This window comes from Plecotus auritus (assembly GCF_963455305.1).
Source record: "Plecotus auritus genome assembly, chromosome: X".
NCBI lineage: Eukaryota > Metazoa > Chordata > Mammalia > Chiroptera > Vespertilionidae > Plecotus > Plecotus auritus.
This window is the reverse complement of record NC_137784.1, coordinates 2026130-2050876: the sequence shown is the minus strand read 5'-3', so window position 1 is coordinate 2050876 and position 24747 is coordinate 2026130. Positions and strand designations below refer to the sequence as shown.

Below are 24747 nucleotides of genomic sequence, written 5' to 3'. Positions count from 1 at the left end.
ACCTGCTTCCCTCCCTTCTCCCCCCCACCTGCTTCCCTCCCTTCTCCCCCCCACCTGCTTCCCTCCCTTCTCCCCCGCCCCACCTGCTTCCCTCCCTTCTCCCCCCCACCTGCTTCCCTCCCTTCTCCCCCCCACCTGCTTCCCTCCCTTCTCCCCTGCCCCATCTGCGTCCCTCCCTTCTCCCCCACCCCGCCTGCTTCCCTCCCTTCTCCCCCGCCCCACCTGCTTCCCTCCCTTCTCCCCCCCACTTGCCTCCCTCCCTTCTCCCCCCCACCTGCCTCCCTCCCTTCTCCCCCACCTGCCTCCCTCCCTTCTCCCCCGCCCCACCTGCTTCCCTCCCTTCTCCCCCGCCCCACCTGCTTCCCTCCCTTCTCCCCCACCTGCTTCCCTCCCTTCTCCCCCCCCACCTGCTTCCTTCCCTTCTCCCCCCCCACCTGCCTCCCTCCCTTCTCCCCCCCACCTGCCTCCCTCCCTTCTCCCCCCCACCTGCTTCCCTCCCTTCTCCCCCACCTGCTTCCCTCCCTTCTCCCCTGCCCCACCTGCCTCCCTCCCTTCTCCCCCGCCAACCTGCTTCCCTCCCTTTGCTGCCTCCCCACTTGCTTCTCCTCAGCTTCGCTCCCTTCTGCAGCGCTTGGCTTCCTTCTACTCTGTCTTCAGTCTTCGCTCTGTGCCTGGATATGCAAATTAACCGACATCTTGGGTGGGTTAATTTGCATACTCGATCCTGATTGGCTGGTGGGCATAGCGGAGGTATGGTCAATTTGCATATTTCCCTTTTATTAGATACGCTAGAGGCCTGGTGCATGAATTCACACACAGGTGGGATCCAGCGGCTGCCCCCATGGGGCCCATTGGGTTGGGCTGGCGAGGGGAGGTGTTGGAAGCGGTTGGTCCCTGATCGGGGTGAGGGGCAATGGGGGGCAGGGCCAGCTGGGGGGAGGGGCCACGGGCAGTTGGCTGGCCAGCCCCGCCCCTGATGGGGATTTTGGGGGCCGATCAGGGGCAGGGCTTGCCGGGGAAGGAGGGCCGATTGGGGCCTGGATCAGGCCGGTTGGCCGCTTTTATAGATATAGAGAGAGACGATACGCAAAAAGGGAAAATTTCAAGTATGTGGAAAAATATATAATGCGTTTCCTGGATCCGTCGCTCAGGTTCAGCAATGATGAGGGCACGAACCATCGCTCATATTCAGCCCCACCCATTCCCCTGTGGCCATTAATGCATCGTGTAGTTCATCGAAAGATACGCCATGCCCCATGTCATTCACCTACAGATATAGAGTGTATTGCTCTGAAACAGAAGGACTTTTTTTAAAAAAATATATATATTTTATTGATTTTTTACACAGAGGAAGGGAGAGGGATATAGAGTTAAAAACGTGGAGAGAGAAACATCCATCAGCTGCCTCCTGCACGCCCCCCACTGGGGATGTGCCTGCAACCAAGGTACATGCCCTTGACCGGAATCGAACCCGGGACCCTTCAGTCCACAGGCTGACGCTCTATCCACTGAGCCACCCCGGCCAGGACGCCTATTGGATTTCTTTTCGTTTCTTTCCGCCCATCTGTCTCCCTCTCCATCTTCTTCCATGCAGTGTGTCTTCGTCCTCGACGAAAGTAGGTTATGGAATCAGCAAAATGTGGAACTCAGAGGGTTATTTTTAAAGGTACGGGCGTTGCCACCGGGATGTTCAATCTTAGGGGCCCAGCTCCCCGGGGAGTGAGGGTTTGAAAGCTTAGTCAATCCCGCCAGGTGTGTGTGGGGGGGCGTTCTTAGGGGTTCCTGCACCTCACGTTCCCTGGTTCCCAACATCGAGGCAGAGGCGGAGAGAAAGAGGGAAGGTAGCCTCTGTTCCACCATTATACTCACACACATGTACACACAGACATGTACACAGAGACACACTTATACACAGATGTGTATCTGTGTAGAAGTGTGTCTCTGTATGTCTGTATACATGTGTATATGTGTGTGTATATGTGTGTATGTATACATGTGTATACAGACACACAGAGACACACTTCTACACAGATACACACACATACACATACACACACACATATACATACACACACACATACACACACAGACGTACACAGAGACACATTTATACACATACACACACAGACACATACACACATATACAGACACACACATATACACATACACACAGACACATACACACATATACACATATACACAGGCACACATACACACATGTACACATACACACATATACACACACAGATACACACATACACATAGACACATACACACATATACAGGCACACACATAACATACAGACACACACACATACACACATATACACAGACACACACGTACACAAACACATATACACACATACATATACACAGACACACACATATACACACATAAACAGATGCACATACACACATACACAGACACATACACACATATACAGATACACACATATCATACACATACACACAGACAGACACATACACAGACACATACACACATATACACAGGCACACATACACACATGTACACATACACACATATACACACACATATACACAGATACACACACATACACATATACACACATACACATATACACACAGACACATACACACAGGCACACATACACACATGTACACATACACACATATACACAGACACACACATATACACAGATACACACACATACACATATACACACAGGCACATACACACAGGCACGCATACACACATGTACACATACACACATATACACAGATACACACACATACACATATACACACACATACACACATATACACATATACACAGGCACACATACACACATGTACACATATACACAGACACACACATATACACAGATACACACATGCACATAGACACATAGACACACACATATACAGGCACACACATAACATACACACAGACACACACATATACACAGACACACACATATACACAGATACACACATGCACATAGACACATAGACACACACATATACAGGCACACACATAAAATACACACAGACACACACATATACACAGACACACACGTACACAGACAGACACATATACACACATACATATACACAGACACACACATATACACACATAAACAGATGCACATACACACATATACACAGACACATACACACATGTATATACAGACACACATATACACAGACGCACAGACACATATACACACATACGCACAGAGACACATACACACATCTATACATGGACACATACGTACACAAAGGCACACACACACACATGACCAAACACACATATATACACAGACACACATATACACTAACAAGTACATATACACAGACACGCATACACACACATACACATAGTAGACACACACACATTCTGCAAACATTTTTCCCCTTTGCCATTTCACAGGTAAACCAAATGATGTCAGCCTGGTTGAAGTCCATGATACAAATTATATTTAGAATGATAAAGACTAAAGTGTTACCCTAGCCCAGTGGTCGGCAAACTGCGGCTCGCGAGCCACATGCGGCTCTTTGGCCCCTTGAGTGTGGCTCTTCCACAAAATACCACGGCCTGGGCGAGTCTATGTTGAACAAGTGGTGTTAGAAGAAGTTTAAGTTTAAAAAATGTGGCTCTCAAAAGAAATTTCAATCGTTGTCCTATTGATATTTGGCTCTGTTGACTAATGAGTTTGCCAACCACTGTCCTAGCCGGTTTGGGTCACTGGATAGAGCGTCGGCCTGCAGACTGAAGGGTCCCGGGTTCGATTCCCGGTCAAGGGCACATGCCCGGGTTGTGGGCTCCATCCCCAGTAGGAGGCGTGCAGGAGGCAGCCAATCCGTGATTCTCTCCCATCATGGATGTTTCTCTCCCTCCCTCTCTGAAATCAATAACAAAATATACATATTTAAAAAAAAATCTATTGTCTAATGCCCTGACCGGTTTGGCTCAGTGGATGGAGCGTCAGCCTGCGGACGGAAGGGTCCCGGGTTCGATTCCGGTCAAGGGCATGTACCTTGGTGGCGGGCACATCCCCAGTGGGAGGTGTGCAGGAGGCAGCTGATGGATGTTTCTCTCTCATCGGTGTTTCTAACTCTCTATCCCTCTCCCTTCCTCTCTGTAAAAAATCAATAAAATATATTTTAAAATAAATTAAAAAAATAAAAAAGATCTATTCTCTTAGCAACTTTCAAATACACGGCACAGTGTTGGTGAGTATCGTCACAGGCCATGCAGAAGGCCCACAGAACTTACTCACCGTGTAACTCGAACTTCCTGCCCCTTAACCAACATCACCCCACCCCCCCAGCCCCCCAGCCTGGATGAGACACCCCAATGAGTGATGGGGAGTTTGATTCCGTGATCTCCGACTCTGGGGCTTGCTTTTGTTTTCCCTCGTTTCCAAGATTATTTCATCCTTCTGCAAAAGACACATAGATGGGAAATAACACATATTCGACATGGAACTCAAAGAGCACAGTAACAGGAATGGAATTGCCACCTGTGTTTACAAAAAATATATTATTACTAGAGGCCCGGTGCACGAATTCATGCACGGGTGGGGTCCCTCGGCCTGGCCTGCGGGATCAGGCTGAAACCGGCTCTCCGACATCCCTCGAGGGGTCCCAGATTGTGAGAGGGCGTTGGCCAGGCCGAGGGACCCCACTCGTGCACAATCGGGGCCGGGGAGGGACCATGGGAGGGCTCCAGAGCGTGTCCGGCCCGTCTCACACAGTCCCGATCAGCTGGACCCCAGCAGCAAGCTAACCTACCGGTCGGAGCGTCTGCCCCCTGGTGGTCAGTGCAAGTCATAGCGAGCGGTTGAGCGTCCTTTGCATATCATTAGCATATCACGCTTTGATTGGCTGAACGGACGACTGGTCACTGGACGACTGGACCCTTAGCATATTAGGCTTTTATTGTATAGGATTGATTTCGGGAAGGAAGGGAGAGCGAGCGAGAGAGAGAAACATCAATGATGAGAATCATGGATCGGCTGCCTCCTGCACGCTCTCTACTGGGGATGGAGCCCACAACCCTGACATGTGCCCTTGACCTTGACCGGGAATCGAATGAGGGACCCTTCAGTCTGTAGGCTGACGCTCTAGCCCTGAGCCAAATTGGCTAGGGCGAGGGTTACCCACCTCTTACAAGAATGATATTGCTAGAAATAGCAAGGTATGCCCCCTACATGCATGTGTGCGTGAGTGTGTGTGTGTTCGATAAATACCAGTTTCTATAACACAGATTAGAGAAAATGAACTATAATTATGAGAAGGTCATTGAAATGTGTTCTAAGAGGATGCATTAGAAAATTTCGCAAACGAGCAAGTGCTGAATAATATTTCAAATGATTTGAGCTGGACCTGGCGTGGCTTAGCAGTTGAGCATCGACCTTGGAACCAGGAGGTCACGGTTCGATTCCCGGTCAGGGCACATGCCCTGGTTGCGGGCTTGATCCCCAGTAGGGGGCAGATCCATGATTCTCTCTCCTCATGGATGTTTTTCTCTCTCTCTCCCTCTCTTTCCCTCTCTGAAATCAATAAAAATATATTTTATAAAAAAAAATATATATTAGACATTTCACTTGAAGACCACAATCATGGAAATGGGTCATCCACCTCTTTCAAAAATGATATTGCTAGAAATAGCAAGGTGTGCCCCATACGTGTGTGTGTGTGTGTGTGTGTGTGTGTGTGTGTGTGTGTGTTTGATAAATTTCATTTTCTATAACGCAGATTAGGGAAATTGAACTATAATTATTAGGAGATCATTAAACCATATTAGAAGAGGATGCAATAGAAAATTTCGCAAACTAGTAAGTGTTGTACAATCCCTAATAATAAAAGCATATTATGCTAATTAGACCGGATGTCCTTCCGGACGACCTTCCGGATGAAGCTGGGCTGTGAGGGCTGAGCCACTTGTACCAATTTCGTGCCTCAGGCCTCTAGTATTTAAAAAGTGGTTTGAGGCTGACCAGCATGGCTCGGTGGTTGAGCGTCCATCTATGAACCAGGAGGTCAGGGCACATGCCCAGTAGGGGGTGTGCCGGAGGCAGCCGATCCATGATTCTCTCTCCTCATGGATGTTTCTGTCTCTCTTTCTCCCTTTCCCTTCCTTTCTGAAATCAACAATAACATATTTAAAGCCCTAACCGGTGTGGCTCAGTGGATAGAGCGTCGGCCTGCGGACGGAAGGGTCCCGGGTTCGATTCCAGTCAAGGGCATTGTACCTTGGTTGCGGGCACATCCCCAGGTGGGGGCGTGCAGGAGGCAGCTGATGGATGTTTCTCTCTCCTCGATGTTTCTAACTCTCTCTCCCTCTCCCTTCGTCTCTGTAAAAAAAATCAATAAAATATATTAAAAAATATTAAAAAAAAATTAAAATGGGTTGACTTGAATCCCTCAGATATTTCGCAGTGGGGTTCGCTAACGTGGGCCCTGTGGCTCTCGGGCCAAATATTCCTTCTTACGGAGACCCAGCCGTGTCCATATCAAACGCCCTCTCGGGTCAGAAGCCGTTCTACCACGAGGTACACACAGGTCAGGTTCCGCACAGAGACCCATTGTCTGTGGGGGATGCCCTCTGGGCCGGACCGAGCAGAGAAAAACTTGGGGCGAACTGTGCCCTGAGGGATAGGCGCCCCATTATTCAGGGGCCGCTTCTCCATCGCCAGCATCGGCTGCATGAATTGTACCCATTGACTTGAGGGTGGGGTCGGTGGCTCGTTGGGGGGCGGGGGGGACGGTCGGTGACATCATTTAGTTTCTCAAAAAAAGGAAGATGAGATGGATGTGTGGGAGAGATTGGGAGGGTATAAAAGCGGGTGGGGGGTGGGGAAGAAGAGAAAAATCCTTCGGATGATGAAACGCAGCTGGGTTATCTAAAATTGGGGAAAATCACCCTGGCTGGTGTGGCTCAGTGCATAGAGCGTCATCGGCCTGCAGACTGAAGGGTCCCGGGTTCGATTCTCGTCAAGGGCACCTGCCCGGGTGGTGGGCTCGATCCCCAGTATGGGGCGTGCGGGAGGCAGCCGATCCGTGATGCTCTCTCCTCATGCATGTTTTTCTGTCTCTCCCTCTCCCTTCCTCTCTGAGATCCATAAAAATATATTTAAAAATCTATATATAGGAAAGCCTTAAGCGACCGTCTCAACCAAACAGACGCCTGAACAGGCTGCGTGGGGCGACCAGGCCCGCTGGGGGGGCAATTGGGGGCGACCAGTCCAGCAGGGGGGGGCAGTTAGGGGTGACCAGGCCAGTGGGGGGGACAGTTGGGGGCAACTAGGCCAGCAGAGGGGGGGTAGTTGGGGGTGGGGGTGACCAGGCCTGCAGGGGGGGCAGTTAGGGGTGACCAGGCATGCAGGCAGGTGAGCAGTTAGGCGCCAGGGGTCCTGGATTGTGAGAGGGATGTCCGACTGCCGGTTTAGGCCCAATCCTGGGGATCGGGCCTAAACCGGCAGTCGGACATCCCCCGATGGGTCCCGGATTGGAGAGGGTGCAGGCTGGGCTGAAGGGACACCTACCCCCCCCCAACCCCCGTGCATGAATTTTGTGCACCGGGCCTCTAGTGTATATATATTTGCTTTGGCGACATTGTCTCCTCGCTGGAAAGGGTTGTATTACAATCATCTTTGAAATGCCTTTTCCCTCTTATCCCATTCAAGGTCTGGGCTCAACCCTCCCTCGTGAAATGCAATAACGTGGGACTTACAGACGCGACGTATTGGGGATTATTTAGATACAAGGAAAGAAATATTGTCATGGTACCATATTGAAGAATCCGAGCTCATTCATGGCATCTTTTTATGAAGATACTAGAGGCCCGGTGCACGAATTCGTGCACCAGTGGGGTCCCTCGGCCTGGCCTGCGGGATCGGGCTGAAATTGGCTCTCTGACATCCCATGAGGGGTCCCGGGTGGCGAGAGGGCGCAGGCCAGGCTGAGGGACCCCACCGGTGCATGATCAGGGCCGGGGAGGGATGTGGGAGGTTGGCCAGCCGGGGAGGGACCGTGGGAGGGCTCCAGGACATGTCCATCCCGTGTCGCTCAGTCCCGATTGGCCGGACCCCAGCAGGAAGCTAACCTACTAGTCAGAGCGTCTGCCCCCTGGTGGTCAGTGCACGTCATAGCGACTGGTCAACCGGTCGACTGTCTGCCCCCTGGTGGTCAGTGCACGTCATAGCGAGCGGTCGAGCGGCCTTAGCATATCATTAGCATATCACGCTGTGATTGGTTGACCGGCCGCCTGGTCGACCAGACCCTTCGCATATTAGGCTTTTCATTATATAGGATTTATATCCTTCTCTCTTACGTTCTAGGTGTCTGTTTGCCCGGCTCCCCAGGACGAACTGGAATGGCTTTGAAGGGCTCGAGGAATCCCCAGTGCTTTCGTTGTGAAGATGAAATTATATGGAAAGCCTTATTGGAAACGTTATCGTAGTGTGGACGTTACCGTTCTTCACTTCTTCGTCTGACATTGCTCCAAAGGTCTATTTGCTAATATATCCTTCGTTTACTAAGATTCCATTGAGTAGTAAAAGGTTTTTTTTTTTTTTTAAATATATTTTATTGATATTTTACAGAGAGGAAGGAAGAGGGATAGAGAGTGAGAAAGATCGATGAGAGAGAAACATCGATCAGCTGCCTCCTGCACACCTCCTACTGGGGATGTGCCCGCAACCAAGTTACGTGCCCTTGACCGGAATCGAACCCGGGACCCTTCAGTCCGCAGGCCGACGCTCTATCCACTGAGCCAAACCGGTTTTGGCAGTAAAAGGTTTTTTAAAAAAAAAATATATATTTTTTTATTGATTTCAGAGAGGATGGGAGAGGGAGAGAGAGAGAGGGAGAGAGAGAAGCATCAACGATTGAGAGAGAATCACGGACCGGCTGCCTCCTGCACGCCCCCTCCTGGGGAATGGAGCCCACAACCCGGGCCTGTGCTCTTGACCGGGAATCGAACCCTGACCTCCTGGTTCCTAGGTCATCGCTCACCCCCTGAGCCACACCGGCCGGGCAGATTTTGCCGATATTTTAACGCCGTCATTTCAAAAAAAAGCTGGTTCTAACACAGATACGCACGAGACTGGTTTATCTTCAACGCGAAATGGGACAGCGCCCTGGTTAAGTCCCGGAGGCGTACCGGGGCGACCTCAGGCTGTGTTACTGACCTTGAATTCCGACCTGGACTACGATGGTTGGTTCTAGAATCGACATTTAAGAGTGTCTTTCCCTTGATTGGTTGCTAGAGTGGTTGGGGAGCCAGTTAAGAATTACTTTTTTGCTGCCCAGCTGGTGTGGCTTTGGTGGTGTGTCTACTCATTTAGCGATAGGTCACGGGTTCGATTTCCGGTCACTGTACATGCCCGGTTGTGGGTTCGATCCCCAATGAGTGGCATGCAGGAGGCAACGATCGGGGCATGCTTCTCTCTCTTTCTCTCTCTCTCTCTCTCTCTCTCTCTCTCCTTTCTCTGTCTAAAACAGCCGTGGGCAAACTACGGCCCGCGGGCCGGATCCGGCTGTTCTATCCGGTTCTCTTGCTCTCCCCTCCGCTCCTTTACTTTGAATTTATATGAGTTCACACAAACACTCCATCCATGCTTTTGTTCCGGCCCTCGGGTCCAGTTGAAGAACCCACGGTGGCCCTCGAGTCAAAAAGTTTACCCACCCCTGGTAAAAAAATAAAATCAATAAAAACAATATATTTTTTAATGTTTTTATTGACTTCAGAGTGGAAGGGAGAGGGAGAGAGAGAGAGAGAAACATCCATGAGGAGAGAGAATCATGGATCGGCTGCCTCCTGCACACCCGCTACTGGGAATGGAGCCCGTAACCCGGGCATGTGCCCTTGACCGGGATTCGAACCCGGGGCCCTTCAGTCCGCAGGCCGACGCTCTATCCACTGGGCCACACCGGCCAGGGCAATAAAAATAGTTTTTTTTTTTTTTAAAAAAAAAACCAATTACTTTGTGTCACTAGCACTAACTAGTTCTTGTAACTACCTGGTAAAGAATAACCTTGCCCAACGGGTGTGGCTCAGTGGTTGAGGGTCGACCTACGAACCGGGAGGTCACGGTTCGATTCCTAGTCTGGGCACGTGAACCAGGAGGTCGAAGGCTCCATCCCCAGTAGGGGGCGTGCAGGAGGCAGCGAATCCATGATTCTCTTTCGTGATTGATGTTTCTCTCTCTCTCTCTCTCTCTCTCTCTCTCTCTCTCTCTCTCGCTCTCGCTCTCGCTCTCGCTCTCCCTTCCTCTCTGAAATCAATAAAAATAAATATTAAAAAAAGAAAAAAAAAGAATGCATGCTTGATTCTGAAGCAGTCCCCCATCTCTCTTCCTGCGCCCAGCAACCCCTGTCGCTCTGTGTGATTGACAGGGAAACATGTTCTGAGCTGGAAGGGCGGAGTGTCTCCGGGGCCGCACCGTCTAGGCGTCTTCCGAGAAGAACCGGGTCATGGTGAGTGTCCCGCACAAGCGGGGTGATGTCGAGTGGCCTGGCGTGCGCCTCGCGGCAGGTGTGGGGAAGGGAGGGTCGGGCAAGAATGGCTCCTTGGTTCAATCGCTACGTTGTCCCTGGAACAGTGTGCGGCTGACATTCGTCCGCTGTCGGCTGGGAGTTGCGCGTGGGACCCGAGAGCTGCCTGTGATCGTGGAAAGATTGACAACCTTGTTGCAGACACCAGAGCCCCCAGCCCTTTGCAGACCCCCAGCCCTTTGCATATCGCAAACCCCCAGCCCTTTGCAGACCCCCAGCCCTTTGCAAACCCCCAGCCCTTTGTAGAGCCCCAGCCCTCTGCAGACCCCCAGCCCTCTGCAGACCCCCAGCCCTCTGCAAACGCCCAGCTCTTTGCAAACCCCCAGCCCTTTGCAAACCCCCAGCTCTTTGCAAACCCCCAGCTCTTTGCAAACCCCCAGGCCTTTGCAGACCCTCAGCCCTTTGAAGACCCCCAGCCTTTGCAGACCCCTAGCCCTTTGCAGACCCCCAGCCCTTTGCATACCCCCAGCCCTTTGTAAACCCCCCAGCCCTTTGCAGACCCCCAGCCCTTTGCAGACCCCCAGCCCTTTGCATACCCCCAGCCCTTTGCAAACGCCCAGCCCTTTGCAGACCCCCAGCCTTTGCAGACCCCCAGCCCTTTGCATACCCCCAGCCCTTTGCAAACCCCCAGCCCTTTGCATACCCCCAGCCCTTTGTAAACCCCCCAGCCCTTTGCAGACCCCCAGCCCTTTGCAAACGCCCAGCCCTTTGCATACCCCCAGCCCTTTGCAAACGCCCAGCTCTTTGCAGACCCCCTGCCTTTGCAGACCCCCAGCCCTTTGCAAACCCCCAGCCCTTTGCAAACGCCCAGCCCTTTGCATACCCCCAGCCCTTTGCAGACCCTCAGCCCTTTGCAAACCCCCCCAGCGCTTTGCAGACCCCCCAGCCCTTTGCACACCCCAGCCCTTTGCAAACCCCCAGCCCTTTGCACACCCCAGCCCTTTGCAAACCCCCAGCCCTTTGCAGACCCCCAGCCCTTTGCAAACCCCCCAGCCCTTCGCAGACCCCCAGCCCTTCGCATACCTGTGAACTGCCCATTTGGCACACCCTTTTGACTTCTTCCCCATGGCATCTGTGTCCTTCTAACTACATAAGACGCTGGCTTGTGGGGCGGGGCCTAGCAGATTTTTGTGGGTGACCTGCTGCTCTCCCATGCCGCCGGCAGGACGGGAATAAACGCTCATGTAGGATTAAGATAATGAATTCGTCGGCCGTCGGACCCACCTGGTGCAAACCCCTCTGAAATGCTTTTTTGCAGCCACTGGTCGGTCACCTGCAGCTCACTCTATTCTACAGCAGCGATTTTCAGCCTCATGGCATCCAAACAGTAATTACTAAAACACGTCCCTTCACACCGGATGGCTATTGTGTTGGTTGCTGTAAATATATATGTATAATTTACATATATATTTATTTTATAGTCTAAAGGAAAAGAGGTCGGTGCCAATGACTAAATGGTTAGGTATTGCACGTTTTAAAAATTCTTGCCTGGCCGGTGTGGCTCCGTGGTTGAGCTGCCGACCTAGGAACCAGGAGGTCACGGTTCGATTCCCGGTCAAGGGCACGTGCCCAGGTTGAGGGTCCCATTCCCAGGAGGGGGCGTGCAGGAGGCAGCCGATCCGTGATTCTCTCTCCTCATGGATGTTTCTCTCTCTTTCCCTTTCCCTTACTGCCTCTGAAATCCATTAAAAAAAAAATTAAAAAAAAATTCTTGCAGCACACTACTGGGGATCGAGCCCACAACCCAGGTACGTGCCCTTGACCGGGAATCGAAACTGGGGACCCTTCAGTCCGCAGGCCGACGCTCTATCCACTGAGCCACACCAGCCAGGGCCCTTCCTTCCTTTTTTGAGGAATGGTACAGCCCAAAGTATTTGTTTTCACAGCACAGTCCTGCTGTTACCGTCCGTGTTCAGTGATAAACAGATATGTTGAATATTGGTTCTGTGCCCGACACGGACACACCCAACATGGCCTTTTCATGCTTCAATGCTAATTTGAATGTTGCACACGGAACGATTCCGTGTAGGGCTCTCTCATGGAAATGCTGTTTGTACTTCTGTTCTCCGGTAAGGTTTTTGTTTAAAATTGTTGTTGTTTTTTTTTTTAAATTCTCACTGCAGGGTTTGCTTTTATTGATTTTAGAGAGAGAGAGAGAGAGAGAGAGAGAGAGAGAGAGAGAGAGAGAGAGAAAGAGAGAGAGTGAGAGAAAAACATCGATGCCAGGCGAATCGTGTGGTGGTTTCCCACAGATCATTTTTTTAGATAATATCTAAAAATAACATGTCAAGACAATAGTATCAGATACTGCTTAGAAATACGAGGAAGCTTGTTTGGAGTAGAAAAACTAAATGACCTGACGGTGTTTTCCTCTTGAAGCCGGTAAGGTCCTGGGGGAGGGGTGTGACGTGGGACAGGAGTTTGCTGTCGGAGGTCACGGTGACGGTTTAAGTGATGTTTGTGGTTCGGCTTTTACGAGTGCATCCTAGCTCGGCTGTGGTGGCTCGGTGGTGGAGCGTCGACCTAGGAACCAGGAGGTCACGGTTCAATTCCTGGTCAAGGGCACAGGCTCGGGTTATGGGCTCCATTCCCAGTAGGGGGCGTGCTGGAGGCAGCCGATCCATGATTCTCTCTCATCATGGATGTTTCTCTCTCTCTCCCTCTCCCTTCCTCTCTGAAATCAATAAAAAAAAATACGTTTTTAACCTTTTGTACTCCATAAGCGTCTATATATGCTTTAAAAATCATTTTTTGGTGAGAATTTTCAACTGAAAATATTCAAGAATACCCGAATTGTGAGTAATGTATTTATTTTTATAATATTCACTAGAGGCCCAGTGCCCTGGTAGGGTCCCTAGTGGCTGCCAGCTGCTGGCCCAGTACTCCCTCCCTTCCCCCGGCCGGCCCCTGCCCCCTGGTCGAACTCCCAGATGACCTCCTGGTCGTGGGAACAATTTGCATACTGTGCTTTTATTATATAGGATGGCAAATATATTTTAAAAATTAGATTCAAGATACGTGGTGTGTGGGGATGGTTTCTATTTTGGACGCGTGGCAGCTAACAGGTTAAAAGGTGCATGCTAGTCTTTTCTGTTGAAACACAATCTTTCTAATAGAAAAGAAGGAAAGAAGGAAGGAAGGAAGGAAGGAAGGAAGGAAGGAAGGAAGGAAGGAAGGGGAAGGGATGCATAAATGAATGGATGGATGGATGGATGGATGAATGGATGGATGGATGCATAAATGGATGGATGGATGTATGAATAAATGGATGAATGGATGGATTCATAAATGGATGGATGGATGGATGCATAAATGGATGGATGGATGTATGAATAAATGGATGAATGGATGGATTCATAAATGGATGGATGGATGGATGGATGGATGAATGGATGGATGGATGCATAAATGGATGGATGGATGTATGAATAAATGGATGAATGGATGGATGCATAAATGGATGGATGGATGGATGAATATGGATGAATGGATGGATGCATAAATGGATGGATGGATGGATGGATGGATGGATGGATGGATGGATAGATGAATACATGGATGAATGGATGGATGCATAAATGGATGGATGGATGGATGGATGGATGGATGGATGGATGGATGGATGGATACATAAATGGATGAATGCATAAATGGATGGATGGATGGATGCATAAATGGGTGGATGGATGGATGGATGAATGAATGCATTAATGGATGAATGCATAAGTGGATGGATGGATGCATGGATGGATGGATGGATGAATGAATGGATGAATGGATGCATAAATGGATGAATGCATAAATGGATGGATGGATGCATAAATGGATGGATGGATGGATGGATGGATGGATGGATGGATGGATGAATGGATGCATAAATGGATGGATGGATGCATAAATGGATGGATAAATGGATGGATGCATAAATGAATGGATGGATGCATAAATGGATGGATGGATGCATAAATGGGTGGATGGATGGATGGATGCATAAATGGATGGATGGATGGATGGGTGTGGGGATAATTTGCATTGTACACATTTATTATATAGGATTGCAAATTGATATTTTAAATTCAATTCAAGATATTGTGGCATGTCGGGATGGTTTCTGTTTTTGACATGTGGCAGCTAATTGGTTAAAAAGAGTGCATGCTAGTCTTTTCTGTTGAAACACAATCTTTCTAATAAAAAAGAAGGAAGGAAGGAAGGAAGGGATGCATAAATGAATGGATGGATGGATGGATGAATGAATGAATGCATAAATGGATGGATGGATGGATGGATGGATGGATGGATGCATAAATGGATGAATGCATAAATGGATGAATGCATAAATGGATGGATGGATGGATGGATGCATAAATGGATGGATGCATAAATGGATGTATGGATGGATGAATGGATGGATGAATGAATGCATAAATGGATGGATGGATGGATGGATGGATGGATGGATGCATAAATGGATGAATGCATAAATGGATGGATGGATGGATGGATGAATGGATGGATGGATGCATAAATGGATGGATGCATGCATAAATGGATGGATGGATGGATGGGTGTGAGGGGATAATTTGCATTGTACACATTTATTATATAGGATTGCAAATTGATTTTTAAAATTAAATTCAAGATATTGTGGCGTGTCGGGATGGTTTCTGTTTTGGACATGTGGCAGCTAACTGGTTAAAAAGAGTGCATGCTAGTCTTTTCTGTTGAAACACAATCTTTCTAATAAAAAAAAAAGAAGGAAGGAAGGGATGCATAAATGAATGGATGGATGGATGGATGGATGGATGGATGGATGGATGAATGCATAAATGGATGGATGGATGGATGGATGCATAAATGGATGGATGGATGGATGGATGCATGCATGCATAAATGGATGGATGCATAAATGGATGGATGGATGGATGGATGGATGGATGGATGAATGCATAAATGGATGGATGGATGGATGGATGCATAAATGGATGAATGGATGGATGGATGGATGCATGCATAAATGGATGGATGCATAAATGGATGGATGGATGGATGGATGGATGGATGGGTGTGAGGGGACAATTTACATTGTACACATTTATTATATAGGATGTCAAATTGATTTTTTAAATTAAATTCAAGATACGTGGTGTGTGGGGATGGTTTCTATTTTGGACGCGTGGCAGCTAACTGGTTAAAAAGAGTGCCTGCTAGTCTTTTCTGTTGAAACACAATCTTTCTAATAGAAAGAAAAAAGAGGAAGGAAGGAAGGAATAAATGGATGGGTGGCTGGCTGGCTGGCTGGCTGGCTGGATGAATAAATGGATGGATGGAGGCATGCTTCAGTGGAAACACAATCTTTCTAAGAGAGAAACCCCAAACCCCAAAACCGCCAGCATTGCATGGCGTGTCGCCGTGAGTACCCTCATGAACAGCTCTGTTATGCGGATCTGGCCACCCTTGGGGTTTGCCGGGAGAATTTCATAAACACCAATGCTGCTTGCGTTTTATCCCTGCCCCCCCGCCCCTCCCCGCCCCCCGAGATTCCGACTCCCTCGGCTCAGGGTGCAGCTGGGACAGGGAGATTGTTCAGTCGTCCTCCAGGGACCCGAGTCACAGCAGCCTTTTGAGTTCCAGGGACCGAGAGCGGCCGGGAGTGTTGCTTTAACTTAAAATCCCATCCAGCCCCGGCCGGTGTTGCCCAGTGGTTAGAGCCTCGGCCCCGCTGGCTGAAGGGTCCCGGGTTCGATTCCGGGTCAAGGGCACACGCCCAGGGTGCAGGCTGCTTCCTCTCCAGCCTGGGCCCTGGTCAGGGCACGTGTAGGAGGCAAACCCATCGATGGGTTTCTCTCACGCCGATGCTTCTCTCTCTGACGTTCCCTCTCTCGTCCACTCTCCCTAAAAACCAAGGCAAATACATCGTCGGGCGAGGATTAAAAAAACAGTAAAAAGTAAAGATAAATAAATAAATAAATAAATAAAATAAAGTAAAAAATAAAAAAAATTAAATTTAATTTAAAAAATAATAAAATCCGATCCAGTGTTCCCTTCACCTGGATACAGATCTTGCCATTAAAAATAATCTATAGCCCTGGCCGGTGTGGCTCAGTGGGTAGAGCGTCAGCCCGCGGACTGAAGGGTCCCAGGTTCGATTCCGGTCAAGGGCATGTACCTTGGTTGCGGGCACATCCCCAGTAGGTGGCGTGTAGGAGGCAGCTGATGGATGTCTCTCTCATCGATGTTTCTAACTCTCTATCCCTCTTCCTTCCTCTCTGTAAAAAATCAATAAAATATATTTTAAAAAAATAATCTATATATATAAAAGCCTGTCGCAACCAACACAACCGAACGGATGACAGAACAAGCTGCATGGAGCAACCAGGCCGGCAGGGGGGCAGTTGGGGGCGACCAGGCTGGTGGGGGGAGGCAATTAGGGGCGACCAGGCTGCCGGGGGGGGCGGCAGTTAGGGACAACCAGGCAGGCAGGGGGGCCAGTGAGGGGCTACCAGGCCGGCGGGGCGGGGGGGGGGTGGGCAGTGAGGGGCGATCAGGCCAGCAGTCAGAGGTGGTTAGGGGTGATCAGGCCGACGGGGGGGGGGGGGGGGGGAAGGGCGGGGAGGGCAGTGAGGGGCAATCAGGCCAGCAGGCAGAGGCGGTTAGGGGTGATCAGGCTGGCGGGGGCGGCGGAGGGCGAGGAGGGCAGTGAGGGGAGATCAGGCAGGCAGGCAGGTTAGTGGTTAGGAGCTAGCGGTACAGGATTGTGAGAGGGATGTCTGACTGTCTAAACCTGCAGTCTGACATCCCCCACGGGGTCCCGGATTGGAGAGGGTGCAGGCTGGGCTGAGGGGACCCTCCCCCTCCTGTTCAAGAATTTCCTGCACCGGGCCTCTAGTAATAATAATAATAAGGGTGCATCCTGGCCAGCGTGGGTCAGTGGTTGAGCATTGACCTAGGAACCAGGAGGTCAGGGTTCGATTCCCGGTCAAGGGCACAGGCCCGGGTTGCGGGCTCGATCCCCAGTAGGGGGCGTGCAGGAGGCAGCTGATCCATGATTCTCTCATCATGGATGTTTCTCTCTGAAATCAATAATATATATATATATATATGTATATATGTATATATATATTTTAAATATATTTTATTGATTTTTTTTACAAGGAGGAAGGGAGAGGGAGAGTTAGAAACATCGATGAGAGAGAAACATCGATCAGCTGCCTCCTGCACACCTCCCACTGGGGATGTGCCCGCAACCAAGGTACATGCCCTTGACCGGAATCGAACCCGGGACCCTTCAGTCCGCAGGCCGACGCTCTATCCACTGAGCCAAGCCGCTCAGGGCTGATGTGTTCTTTTTAACAAACGCTGCAGCCCCTTAGAAACCGCTTCCTTTTTTTTTTATAAATATATTTTTATTGATTTCAGAGAGGAAGGGAGAGGGAGAGAGAGAGATAGAAACATCCATGAGGAGAGAGAATCATGGACCGGCTGCCTCCTGCACACCCCCCACTGGGGATGGAGCCCGCAACCCGGGCAGGTGCCCTTGACCGGGAATCGAACCAACTGTGACTTCCTGCTTCATAGGTCGACGCTCAACCACTGAGCCACGCTGGCCAGGCCTGAAATATTTGTTTTTGCGGTGTTTGAGGGAACTCTTTAAATCTATGCCGTGATGGCGCTGAGGGAGGTCTGCCCCCAGGACATGAAGTTATTTTTGAGTCGGACTTTCAAACCCTGGGTTTCGATAGAACTTCATCATTGGTCCCCTTCTTGGCTTGAAATGCCTGTCTTCTTTTTTTTTTTTTTTAAATATATTTTATTGATATTTTACAGAGAGGAAGGGAGAGGGAGAGAGAGTTAGAAACATCAATGAGAGAGAAACATCCATCAGCTGCCTCCTGCACACCCCCTACTGGGGATGTGCCCGCAACCAAGGTCCATGCCCTTGACCGGAATCGAACCCGGGACCCTTCCGTCCGCAGGCCGACGCTCTATCCACTGAGCCACACCGGTTTCGGCTTGAAATGCCTGTCTTCTGTTCCTCCTTGGGGTTCCTTCCCGTGACCCCAACCACCCCCCCCACCCCCCATTTTCAGGAGAAGGGCTCACCTGATATTTTTGATATTTTGCTCTTCTGAGCTCTGAGGATTCGGCCTTCCTAACGTTTCTCGTGTAGAACATCCCTCAGGCGGATGTTGTCATTTTGATGTCGTCTGTAAAAATGTTGGGACAGCATCTCCGGGGGGGGGGAAGGGGGACAGGGTGCCCCCCCCCCAAATGTATACCCGCTCTGAATCATGGTTAATTTCTCTGACTTAAATCTGAACAACAAGACACATTATTTGAGCCATCCGCTGTTAAATCTGTGTACATTTTGGGGGAACGCCCGACATATAGAGAGAGATAGAGAGACCGATATACACAGAGTGGCCAGATGATGATGATCTCTGAACGCATCATCATCTGGCCACTCGGTGTCTGTCCTATAGAATAAACGGCTAATATGCAAATGGTCCCCTCGACCAAGAGTTCGACCAGCAGGCAGGTCGGCCAGACGCCCATGTCCCCTCCCCCTAGCCAGGATGGCCGGACCCCATCCATGCACGAATTCATGCACTGGGCCTCTAATATATATATATATATACACACACACACACACACACACACACACACACACACACACGGATATATGTATATATGTATATATGTATACATGTATATATGTGTATACACACACACACACACACACACACACACACACACACACACACTGAGTGGCCAGATTATTATGCGTTCAGAGATTATCATCATCTGGCCACTCAGTGTATATCCTATACAATAAAGAGCTAAAGAACCATTAATAAAAGTATTTATTTTTTAAAAAAGAAGGAGGTATGCTTGTGTCCATATATATGCATGGCCCATGGGCACAGACAATGGGGCGGTGAGGGAGGTATGCTTGTGTCCATATATGCATGGCCCATGGGCACAGACAATGGGGCGGTGAGGGCCTGGGGGCCACTCAGTATATATGACTTTATCTGAACTGATTATAGATTAAGAGAGACCGAAATAGAGAGAGAGAGAGAGAGAGAGAGAGAGGAGAGGGCGGTGGGGAGAGAGAGACAGAAACATCCATGATGAGAGAGAACCATGGATCAGCTGCCTCCTGCACGCCCCCTCCTGGGGAATCGAACCCGCAACCCAGGCCTATGCCCTTGACCGGGAATCGAACCTGTGACCTCCTGGTTCCTAGGTCGACGCTCCACCACGGAGCCACGCCAGCCTGGCCCTCTTTATTGTTTCTTGGACGCATTCGGCCTGGGGCTCGTTGAAGTTGCATTAGGAACTCGGTCTCCCCACCACACCCGTCCTCCTGGCCAGACGATGATTTAATAAGAAGATGTTCTGCACATGTTGCGTGCGCGACCTCCCGGTGACCCCGTCGGGGGGCGGGGGGTGGGCCCCGCTGCAAAGAAGGGGCATGAACAGAAGGACTCTGAGATCATTAAACAGGGGCAGCCCCAACAACCCGGGCCCAGGGTTTAATTGGGTTAAGAAGAAAGAGCAGCTCTTCATGGGAGGCCTGCAAATCGTCCAGGAAAGGCATTCGTGGCAGAAAAAAAAACATCTGTGACTTCTGATTATCACAGAGGAAAAAAAAAAAAAATCAGCCTTTTCATGTGTTGGTGTGTAACGGGGACACGTTAACCGCCCCCCATGTGTAGGGTGTCCCCCCCACCCCCCCATATAAATGTGTACACGTTTCAAGAGCTGCGAACTCGCTTTATGTTGCCCACGAAGTGTATGTTCACCCACAATGGCTTTATCATCCTTCCAAGCGTGTATCTGTGTTTTTGGGGGGCACTTTTTTTTTTTTTTTAAATATATTTCATTGATTTTTTACAGAGCGGAAGGGAGAGGAGGGATAGAGAGTTAGAAACATCAATGAGAGAGAAACATCGATCAGCTGCCTCTTGCACGCCCCCTACTGGGGATGTGCCCGCAACCAAGGTAGATGCCCTTGACCGGAATCGAACCTGGGACCCTTGAGTCCGCAGGCTGACGCTCCATCCACTGAGCCACACTGGTTTTGGCTGGGGGGCACCTTTTATATTTAAGAAAAACAAGAGGTGTTTTTTGTTTTTTTAAAAAAATATATATTTTTATTGATTTCAGAGAGGAAGGGAGAGGGAGAGAGAGAAACATCCATGAGGAGAGAGAACCATGGATCGGCTGCCTCCTGCACGCCCCCCACTGGGGATCGACCCCACAACCCGGGCCTGTGCCCTTGACTGGGAATCGAACCGTGACCTCCTGGTTTACAGGTTGACGCTCAGCCACGGAGTCACGCCGGCCTGACTTCTTGGTGATTTTAAAAGTTCACTTTTATTTTATTTTTTTTAAACCTCTCTTAAGAGTGTTATTTATTGGGAGGGGAAAAAAATTAAATCCCAAAAGTTCCACTGGCCTATATAATAAAAGGCTAATATGCAAATTGTCCCCTCGACCAGCATTTCGACCAGCAGGCAGGCCGGCCAACCGCCCATGTCCCCTCCCCCTGGCCAGGCTGGCGGACCCCACCCATGTACGAATTCATGCACCGGGCCTCTAATATATATATATATATACACAGACACACACACACTGAGTGGCCAGATCATTATGCGTTCAGAGATCATAATAATCTGATCACTCAGTTTTTATTTGTATTGATTTCAGAAGGGAAAGGAAAGGGTGAGGGAGAGAGAGAAACATCCATGAGGGGAGAAACATCCATGGATCGGCTGCCTCCTCCACGCCCCCTACTGGGGATCGAGCCCACAACCCGGGCATGTGCCCTTGACTGGAATCGAATCCTGACCTCCTGGTTCCTAGGTGAACGCTCAACCACTGAGGCATATCAGCTGGGCTTATGTTTTTTTTTAATGTATATAAATTTTTAATTGATTTCAGAGAAGAAGGGGGAGGGAGAGAGACAGAAACATCCATGAGGAGAGAGAACCATGGATCGGCTGCCTCCTGCACACCCCCTACTGGAGATCCAGCCCGCAACCTGAGCATGTGCCCTTGACCGGGAATCGAACCGTGACCTCCTGGTTCCTTGGTTGACGTTCAACCACTGAGCCACGTCGGCCCCGGGGGATGTGTCATGTCTAACGTTTGGGGACTTGATGGTTCATTCAACCAAGACTTAGAGGGAGCGTTTCCCCCCGAATGGGAGGCATTGAATGAGGTGGTTGGACGTGCATGAGAATTAGGACATGCTTCTGGTACTCCATGGAGTCATCGCTGTGCAGATTCACCCATCCACTGGGCCCGTGTCGCTCAGGGGTTGAGTGTCCGTCGACGAATGAACCAGGGGGTCAGGGTTCGATTCCCTGCCAGGGCACATGCCCGGGTTGTGGGCTCCATCCCTAGTTGGGGGCGTGCAGGAGGCGGCCGATCCATGAATTCTCTCTCATCGTGGGTGCTTCTCTCTCTCTCTCCCTCTCCTTTCCTCTGTGAAATCAATCCGATATAATAAAGCCTAATATGTTAAGTGTCTGGTTGACCAGTCGGCCGTTCAACCAATCAAAGCGTAATATGCTAATAAGGCCACTCAACCACTCACTATGACGTGCACTGACCACCAGGGGGCAGACAGTCGACCGGTTGACCATTCGCTATGACGTGCACTGACCACCAGGGGGCAGATGCTCCGACCAGTAGGTTAGCTTGCTGCTGGGGTCTGGCTGATCGGGACTGAGCAAGACGGGCCGGACACGCCCTGGAGCCCTCCCGCGGTCCCTCCCCGGCTGGCCACGCCCTGGAGCCCTCCCGCGGTCCCTCCCCGGCTGGCCAACCTCCCGCGTCTCTTCCCTGGCCCCTGTTATGCACCCATGGGGTCCCTCGGCCTGGCCTGTGCCCTCTCACAATCCGGGTTGAGGGGACACCCCCCTCCCCACCCCACGTTGAGTGCTCGAGTTTCGTACACCGGGCCTCTAGTAAAATACATTTAAAAGAAATCCAACATTCTACGGGAATAAGAATTGAACAGCGTGACGGGGTCCCAGGCTGCACAGAGGCCTTCGCGGCCCAGGTGGCTCCGTTCCTCGGACTCATTATCCTCATCTCCTTTCTCTTCCCGCCAGGCTGGCCGCCGGGCCCTGGGCTTATCCTAACGGACCGTCTTCGTCGGCCGGTGTTGGATGGTCTTGCTTCCCGGGAGCCGCTTCCTTGTTGGCATCGGATTTCAGGGTCACGAGAAGGCTGCTCTCTCGACCATGGGCTGCCCGGAACACGGCTGGCTCTGCCCTTGACCGTGACCTCTGCCTATGACCTTTCCACGAGCCGTCCCGCCGAGCCCACCGCTTCTCCCGGGCCACCGCCTGCCTGGCTCGCCCCCCTGTCCCTGCGGGCTGGCTCCCCGGCTCCGTCCGGCTCTGTGCGTGTTGCTTGGGGTCGTGTCTCCCAGACGGATGTGGCCCTGAGTCATGTCGAGACCCCGAGGACTGGCATGGGTCCCCATCGTCATGGTCAAGTCCAGCGTCTACCTGTGGGTCACGGCGTTCGCCCTCCGCGTCGCGCCGGCCGACGGCCAGGCCCAGTACCCCGTGGTCAACACCAACTACGGCAAGATACGTGGGCTGCGGACGCCGCTGCCCAATGAGATCCTGGGCCCCGTGGAGCAGTACCTGGGGGTCCCCTACGCCTCGCCCCCCACCGGGGAGCGGCGGTTCCAGCCCCCCGAGCCCCCCTCGTCCTGGACCGGGGTGCGGAATGCCACCCAGTTTGCGGCCGTGTGCCCCCAACACCTGGACGAGAGGTCGCTGCTGCACGACATGCTTCCTGTGTGGTTTACGGCCAACCTGGACACGCTCATGACCTACGTGCAGGATCAGAACGAGGACTGCCTGTATCTGAACATCTACGTTCCCACGGAGGACGGTAAGTGCTGGATGGACGCTGACGGCCTCCCACTCCCCCCCCGCGCGGGCCCGCGGGGGCTGCATCGCGAACCCGTTGTCTGGGACCCCCTGGGTCATTCTCCCGTGTTTCGAATGCGGTCACGTTGACTGGGTTCCGCTGTGTTTCCTTGGCACCTGTGGACGGACGGTCCACGCCGGAATGAATGACTTCACCATTTTTATACCCAGCCCTTTTAGCCGCGCTGTGGCGTCGAGGGGCAGATGTTAAACCACGTGAGTATAAGGGTGATGCTCGGTGGCTGATCACTGGCTCCTCTTGTAAAGGGGGGAATCGACCCCCCAAATAACGGAATCTACGCAAAGTAATAGAATAACAGAAATATAGAGTTCCGGATGCGGTCACGCTCCAGTGTGTGAGCTGAGAGTTGGAAGGAATGTTCCGGCTGGCTGGCTTTCATCTTTTGCGAGGTTCCTGGTCTTGGTTTGGTTTTATGTTTTGAGTGTGGAGAGGAAGGACGGGGTGTGGGAATACACCAGCAAGGGGTGTTTTTTTTTTAAATAAAAGGGTTTAACTTCATTGTTGGGGGATGGGGGGGCGGGGGTTCAAGTTGTTAACATAAATCTGGGGCTCGCTTTCCTTCCGTGATCGAATGGCAGATGGGTGTTGTCCGACGATGCGTGGCTACGTGACTAAATCCTGTGTTTGCCCGTGGACAATGGGCCCTTGTGTTTTCAATAACAACGCTGTGAAAAAAATAAAATAAATCTATAGGAACGGCTATGTTCCATATCGGAATTGAATCCAATGCTGGTAACACTTGTCTATCTCCTGTCTATGGAGATTTGTTTTAAAAAAATGTTTTTATTGATTTTTTTTTTTGAAAGAGAGGAAGGGAGAGGGAGAGAGAGAGAGAGAGAGAAAAACATCCATGATGAGAGAGAATCACGGATCGGCTGCCTCCTGCACGCCCCCTCCTGGGGATCGAGCCCACAACCCGGGCATGTGCCCTTGACCATGACCTCCCGGTTCCTAGGTCGATGCTCAACCCCTGAGCCACGCTGGCCAGGCCACGTACATTTCACGTTGAAAATTTTTGTAACGTCTAACCGGATGAAAATTAGGCTTCCAGAATACCTTGTTTCTCATTTCACCATTTCACCATTTGCATGTACTATTTTTAGACGCGGAGAAAGAAAAGCTTAGGAGGAAATTTTCCTGGAATTGGAGAAGTCCATTACCAGAATCGCCGACTCTCACCTGCTATAGAAATGAAACTGTGTCCTTTATAAGATTTATGGA

At 50.6% G+C, this 24747-nt stretch overlaps 1 protein-coding gene across 5 annotated transcripts in view; it reads left to right on the top strand.

Moving 5' to 3' along the window:
• Window positions 1–24747, top strand: part of NLGN4X (neuroligin 4 X-linked) — a 198273-nt gene that overhangs the window by 24766 nt on the left and 148760 nt on the right. For 4 of the 5 annotated variants that reach the window (XM_080652179.1, XM_080652183.1, XM_080652180.1 and 1 more), the window contains exons 2-4: window positions 8328–8496; window positions 10387–10467; window positions 22671–23466. In XM_080652179.1, the coding sequence (XP_080508305.1) occupies window positions 23013–23466 (454 nt within the window). In that variant the 5' untranslated portion in view covers window positions 8328–8496; window positions 10387–10467; window positions 22671–23012. The remainder of the gene's footprint in view (window positions 1–8327; window positions 8497–10386; window positions 10468–22670; window positions 23467–24747) is intronic. The other variant, XM_080652182.1, reaches the window with a different exon arrangement.